This window comes from Nuphar pumila, chromosome 12 (assembly GCF_984573655.1).
Source record: "Nuphar pumila chromosome 12, dmNupPumi1.hap1.1, whole genome shotgun sequence".
Lineage (NCBI taxonomy): Eukaryota > Viridiplantae > Streptophyta > Magnoliopsida > Nymphaeales > Nymphaeaceae > Nuphar > Nuphar pumila.
The window spans coordinates 28,776,471-28,783,875 of NC_143260.1; the positions used below are offsets into that span (position 1 = coordinate 28,776,471).

At 36.5% G+C, this 7,405-nt stretch overlaps 1 protein-coding gene across 1 annotated transcript; it reads right to left on the reverse strand.

The window, feature by feature from the left end:
* Positions 1 to 2,201: 2,201 nt before the first annotated feature.
* LOC149820447 (auxin-responsive protein IAA1-like) lies at positions 2,202 to 6,559 on the reverse strand. The gene is made up of 5 exons (XM_089983092.1): positions 6,259 to 6,559; positions 4,436 to 4,617; positions 3,104 to 3,215; positions 2,701 to 2,762; positions 2,202 to 2,402 (listed from the first exon to the last, which is right to left on the reverse strand). The coding sequence occupies exons 1-5, from the start codon at positions 6,516 to 6,518 to the stop codon at positions 2,365 to 2,367; spliced, it is 654 nt and encodes a 217-aa protein (XP_089839218.1). The 5' UTR covers positions 6,519 to 6,559; the 3' UTR covers positions 2,202 to 2,364.
* Between the last annotated feature and the right edge of the window lie 846 nt (positions 6,560 to 7,405).

Genomic DNA, 7,405 nt, shown 5'->3' on the forward strand with positions numbered 1-7,405 from the left:
CGGAGTTGGAAGGATGAAAGGTAAACTGAATCCGAATATGATTAGCTAATCGGGTAAATGTTACATGTAATCAGGTCAGATTGCCCAAATCCAAATCTGATTATTAATTGGTAAATTGCTTACCTAGTAATCAGATTGGGATTCGGTCACTCTGAGTCCAAATCTTTTTGCATCCCTAGCTGGATCCTTATGAATCCAAGTCTCAATGGGTCTACATCTTGATTCAAAATGACAAATTTATTGAGAGCTCGAATTTCTCAACTGAAATGTTCACTTACTCTTATTTTGTAAAGTTTTTATTTTTATTTGTTTATGTAAAAAGAGAGAAAAAAAAAAGAAGAAAACTATCCGAAGGTACTTGAGAATGACCCTGACTCGTCAGACCCGGAAGCGGGGATCACCACTAGGTGGGTTTGGGTTGGGCCTCTTGAACCATATGCATTTTACTATTGTTGGCAGTTCTTCATGGCAATTTGGGGAATATTCCTGTCTCCATTTCCACCAAACTCCCTGTCTAATTGGGATTATTGTAGTAGGAAGGATCCTCTCCGATTGGATGGTCCAAAGTTGGTGGGGCCATGGATTTTGAAGGGTGGTAGTTCAAATGGATGGTGGGATCCACAATTAGTGTATGGCATGTGGTTTGAGGGGAAAACTTGTGGCGACTTATCAATGTTCCTCCCCAAAGGGATAAGGAACAAAATTGACCCTGAATTGGTCCCCTCTTTGAAGGTCAAGGATGGAGGCTATCCAGAGTGGGTCTGGATCAGGATTCAAACTTATTTGGCCATGAGTCAAATGACTAAATGAGACCAACGTTGGATCCAGAGTGGTCATGGACTAAATGAGACCAACGTGGGATCCACAATTAACTACTACATGATATGACCCTATTGATCCAGCATAGAGGGTCATGGTCTATTCTAATCGTCATTAATTTAGGGAACAAAAATACAATGCCTGGTTGGATCCAGAGTGGTTTATTAGTAATAGATGAGACCTGGACCCCATCAGTGGGACCAACAATTATCCAACATCAAATGGACCCTAACATGGGCCATTGGGCCCCTACTGTGGTCTGTCCAAAATTAATCAGGTCAGGTAGGTGAGCGACATATCGATAGCTTAGCTGTATCTAAATAAAAATTGTGGACTAGGATCATTCAAATTCTGAATACAGATATGATGGACCACAATTTCTGGTGGAAGTCGTGCTGGTTATGGTCCCCTATATCATAAACCCTAATCAGGCACTTAAATGAGCCTCTTATCATGAAGACAATACACATACATCACAAGCATTTATTTAATTATATAATTCTTAATTTTTTTATTTTTCTGATAAGAATATTTGCCACAACAGCATTTGAATTTGAGTCCACTTAGCTGGGTTGGAATCCCTTTACCAATCCAGCTGTCTCTTTTCAACCTTAAATATGAAAGCACTAACAATGTGAAAGAAAAAAAATGTAAATGATTCGATGATTACCATCATTCCTTTTTATCCACTTAGAATATTTTGAACGTCAGAGTTTTTTAAAATATGAATATAAACGTTTATTTCAAAATTAATTACTTTTTAACATGTCACCTCTGAAATTCTTATTTGATTGGTTGGATATTCATATCTTGATTGTCTTGACAAGCTCATTTGGAAGTGTAAATATAGACAGTGAATTTTGGTATTCTTGGTTTTTACCATGCAAAACTAAGAGTAGGTGAAACCATACTCACAAATATTGGCCATTTTTGCCCATCTAAAAAAAAAACATCAGCCATTTTTTTGAAAATCTCAAAGTTTTATCATGAGATTTGAAGAAACTGACATAATCCAAAAGAAACATGATATTTTCAAAATATTTCATATTTTGAAAATATCATGCTTTATTGTGATATTATTGCATCATTAACACAATATTTATATATTTATATATTTTTAATGTTGTTATTGTTTTTGTACATATTTAAATAGTCTAATACTCATGTATTTTCTTGCAGATACGACTTGATTTCAGATATTCGCCAAGAAATGCTACTACATGCACCATTACTCTCATGGATCAAAGTTAACTTATAAACTTCAGCATTTCTGATTCTTTTGAGTGAAAAAAGAAAACATGTTTTATTGAAAAAAAATCACCAAATGTTAAACAAAAAAATTTAGCCTCCCTGGCATACGGTCATTAACTCGCCCAATAGTCTTACCAAAGCCAAAAAAGGAAATGAATGCATATATCAAACCAAAACTAACATTATGTAACTCAACTATAATTACAATCACATTTGTCCTTATTCTCTCTCTCAACGTACTAGCACACCATCCATACTCGCTGTACAAGCGTTCAACACAAACACCCAAACTTCTCACTTTGAGCTGCTGCACTTCTCTGGGGTCCTTGGAGCTGCATGAACCAAATCAACTGATATCATCATTATCATCACTAAGAAATAACAATCATGAGAATTTTTCTTTTTGAAAGAAACAATCGTGAAAATTTATGTTCCTAAAATAGGATACTGGGCTATACAATATATTGCTTGACCCAGTACAGTTCGTGAATAGTTTGCACACGTCATTGACCAGGCGTTTTGCATATGGACCTCTTGACTCAAACCCAGATGAAGTTGAGTTCATTCCTAAACTTACAATATTTGACTACTATAACCATCTTATAAATTTAGATAATATTATTTGCTTACCAAGCCCAATGGCCTCTGAACTCTTCATTAGACGCATACGCTTGCATGATTCCACAAACATCCTACAGAACAAATGGTAATTAGAGGCAATAAAACAACCCCCTTTCTTTGTGTGTGTTTCGATAAACAAGCTGGGGAATCTTACTAAACAAACTTATTTTCTGTTAATTATTAATCAAAACACCGTGTGTGCATAGGTTATGTCATCGATCACAGCCCATTCTGAAGTACAGAAAACGTCTAAGCTTCATTAAGGAGTGTTTGGATTCACCCATTTACCCAGAAAATAAGGCTAATCATAATCTGAGTTTTCTCGATAAGTTGGTATATCCAAACACCCCCAACTGATGAACACAAACCCCTTGTCCTGCATATACATGAAAGATTGCTGTCAAGAACTTACTTCCAAGGAACATCACCCACAAGCATCCAATCACCATCTTTATCTTCGTAAGTAGGAACATATTCAGTACCATTCATACGATCCATCAGCTTGCTCTCTCCCAAGTAGTTACCTGCAACCATGTGCCAACAGGCATATCAGACATCACTTGTCAAAACAAGACGCTATACTCCTTACATATTTTACTTGTGCGTTGATATATATATATATATATATACACACACACGCACACACACGCCAGCTCTACCATGAGGTACCGAGGGCCTGACCAGTTTTATCTCTTAATTGACCTGAACAATTCCAAAAAAAGATTGAAATTTGAAAGTGTTTAACTAACTCGGACCTCTATATAGAGTAGGAAAGCATGTATTAGATGAGGTATTTTTCATGTTCAGACATGTTATTTGAGTAATTAAAAATCAACAGCTCAAATGGCAGCAAACTAAATAAAAAACAGGTTTTCTAGTTAAATGAATTTGACTCAACCGTTTCTTTAGGAGCTAAAATTAAGTAGGACTCTACCAATTACTCCATAGATATATGTGTGTGCATGAATGAGAGAAAGAGAGAGAGAGTAGGTGCGAATAGTGTACCTATCTCAAAATTATATGCATTTACTCAATGTCGGTCTTTGCTTTAAATTGTGTGTGGATCAAGGGGCATTGTGCATTTAATTTTGCTTTTTATGCACAGTTGTAATGTCCACATATAAGTTTTTTACATCAAGATGTCATTAAATAGGAGGGTAGGGTGAGAAAGACTTTCAACCATATAAAATGACAAAAATTTCCATGTCCACACGGGCTCTTGTCATGTCTTGCCATGTAGGCCAAACATCTTTGGCCATCACACTTACAACTCAATGTCTCACATCTTGTTTCATATGAGTGATCATTCCACACAAGACTTCACATCAAATTATCACATTAATATCTCTAAAAAAACATGGATTGACAAGATTTGTCGCTACATCAACCTTATAGTAATCCTCATTCCTTCTTCTAGAAAGGCAGGTGAAGCATATTTTATATCATTGCTCTGATAAATTTGTGAAGAAACAAATATGAAATTCTATGTCACATGGACATGACACGAATACAGATTCGATATATGCCCAAGATACAAATTTAAACAAAATATTTTTACATATTTTTAGTTTGTTAAAGTATATTTAGTATCGAAAAGTAATATAAACAGCTACCAAAAATTACAAAAAAAAAATGTTTGAGCATGTCATAGTATGTGAATGTGTTATGCCATGTCCCCCTAGACATGAGATCTTATCGCGTGTCCCTGTGACATAAAAATTATGAGGATGCAGAAAACACTTACATATGGTGAAACAGCTGAACATCTTTTCTAGGGCTTTCAACAATTCTTGGTAGCTATCATACGTCTCCAAGTCTACCTTCCGTAGATATGGCGTACCGTCTACTGCAACCTTCACGTAGGCACAGCTCTTCAATGCATTCATCCTGTATGATCTCACAGGAGGCCATCCTACCACTTGAGCCCTAACAATATATAACAGTTGCACATGGTACAGATATTAGTCTCTCGCGTATGTATGATGTCTTGTGCCCAAAAACAAAAAAAAACTCAGAAATAATGTAAATAAATGAAAAAATTATTGCATGAAAATCATGTAACAGCTTTAAACTCGCATGAAATTGTAACCATGGTAACATGTACAAAAATCAATGTAAACAGGATTTCTTCAGCACATTCAGTTATGTTGGGTACCTCAAAATTGAACCTAAGAGTATGGTTAAGGCAACTGATAGCAAACATGAGATTCATATTAATAAAATCTTGGATTGATGATTCTTGCCAGTCACAAATCTCATTCCAAGGATTTAATTTCTTGGTGAGGGAAAATCTTTTGATAAATTGAAATTTTTGTTTTCAATAAGAAAATCTTGGAGCATATAGAATTTAAAAACATAAAAGTAAACATATAATATTTTTAAAATAAAAAAAATTTAGATCACATCTATATAGAACTGAAAAATTGAGAATATCAAAGATAAGGGAGATTTTGAAAATCTTGCCATAATATGGTGATATTTTCAAAATCTTGGTGATAACTGTGATTATGTTTTTGCACATTGTGCCTATAGGATTTGATGGAACAACGTAAAGATGCCCCAGAAAACCAAATCTAGCTTTTGATGATCGGATTATACATTTAATTTTCGATGTGTTAAGCCAAAGTGAGTTCTGTCACAGCATATATATGGGCATGATTGGATTAAGCGAGATACAATTAAAACTATAAATATAATCTTGGTGTGTATTTCATACCGGTGTGATTCAAAAGTTTTGCATGGGATCCATCATATATTGTCATGAACCTCCGTCACAAATATCCGAGCATTTAGAACATAAAATCCCAACAAACTTTGTGATATTTTCAAAATATCCCTTCTATCTAAAAATAGCATAATCTTATCTGATATTAATATGCTATTAAATCTTCTTATAATTTCATAGATCTCTTTAGGTTTCTCTCATGCTTCTTATTTATTTTAAATTTTAAAGTCGCCCATTTTTCAATAAGATATATTTCCAAAAGGATCAATTATCTCCAATCTTTTCCTACCCAAGAAAATCCCTATTCAAGGTTTGGTGACCTAAAAGAACTTGGTATATTTCCCTTTTTTAGTTCAATTAATCGTTTTTTTCTTAAAACAAATAAATTTTCACATAGGACTCATGGTCATGGTACAACTACAAGGCACCACTTTATTTCTTTCTTTATCTTTTTTTTTTTCTAATTTCCGAGACAAACCGTGCAAGCCTTTTTTTGTAACCGTCAAAAGCAAAAGAGATGAGTTTCCCGATTTGCTAAAAGCCTGCCGTTCAACCATTACAACTATCGACCAAATTGCTAGCAACCTCATAATTCTCAGAAACAACACTAAAACCGCCCAACCTTGGTGTTTTGAGAAAAGAAGCAAATGATCAAAACTAACTACAAAAGTTCACAACAAATTAAATTAAAAGAAGAATACAAGTTACAACAGATGAAAATTAGTTCCGAGCAAATACTTGAAAGTTTTAGGCATGCATCTGAAATTCTATGCCACTAGAGGGTGGCCTTCCGTCAAAATAAACACAAAACATAAGGTCATTTTCGTAAGACATGTACTTACTTGGGAGCGGCCGGCTTCCCGGCGTCGGAAAACTTCTCTCCGGCGATGGCCTTCCCCGTCGGGTCGGCATCTTCGGACCGCAGGTTGAGATCGACGGTCTCCGAGAAAGCACGCTTCGCCGCGGCCTTTCCGGCGACCTCCGCTTCGCCGGCGCCGCTCCTCTTGCCTCCGGGGAGGCCGAGCGTGAGCTCTGTCTCGGTAGCGGAGTCGTCGTTCTCCGGAGACATCCTCGCCCTCTTCTCCGTCTCGACCAACACCATCTCTCTCTCTCTCTCTCTCTCTCTCTCTCTCTCGTTTGATTTGAGAGCTGAAGGGGAATCGGGGGAAGGACGGCCCATTTAAGCAAAGCGAGTGGGAAGCCGACAATGCGCACCACCCCCGCCTTCCCTCTCCAGACACGTGGCGGCAGATGAGCGGTCTCATCTCCCATCGTATGACCTCGCAGAGAATCCAATGATTAACCACCTCCGTCCTCGAGCTCCTCGCTCACTTCGACTTGACTCGTCTCGGTTCGGCTCAGCTCAGCTTGGCTCAGAAAGAAAGAGCCTTCGATCAAATTAAAAAAGCATTTGTTTTAATTTTTTATTATTACAGAAACCATATCTGGGATGGAAGATCGGGTCACGCTGGCCTAAGGTGTTTGTTTCCCCCTTAGAAAAAGTGAGTTTCTTTTAAATCATTTTCGCCCAAAACAGCCAGTAGTACTTACATTTTTCATGCGTTTTAGATCGTATCTCTCTCTCATAGGGAATCACCTTTCTGTGGGAGAGTGCAATTTGCACTAAATGCACCTTTAAATAGAGCCCTTGTGTAGCAAACATACTATAAATATATGAACTACGTCTTTGGTTGTTTAGTAGGCACCAGCTCCTCGATCTTGCTTTCCTGCCATGTATGTTAAAAAATAAAAAAATTTATTAAATTTTTTATCTTTAAAAAAAAATTATATTATTGTATAAAAGAAATTCAACTTAATAATCGAATTTTATTATTTTGATTATGTTAAAGATATTCATAAAGTTGGATTTGGTCAATACGACTTGCCAAGCAGATCAGGTCATGCTGAACATGAGCGTTTTTTCTCATGCGGATATCGTGGCCGTCTGTTTGCATTTTGGATGAATGCCACGTGGTTTTGTTGACTTTT

Excerpts from the sequence above, each read along its gene's own strand:
- LOC149820447 (XM_089983092.1), bottom strand. The coding sequence starts at position 6,518 with ATGGTGTTGGTCGAGACGGAGAAGAGGGCGAGGATGTCTCCGGAGAAC. Across the intron at positions 3,216-4,435 it reads GTTCAGCTGTTTCACCATAT|GTAACTACTTGGGAGAGAGC; the intron begins GTAAGTGTTTTC and ends ACATGGTTGCAG. Across the intron at positions 2,763-3,103 it reads GTGGGTGATGTTCCTTGGAA|GATGTTTGTGGAATCATGCA; the intron begins GTAAGTTCTTGA and ends TTTGTTCTGTAG.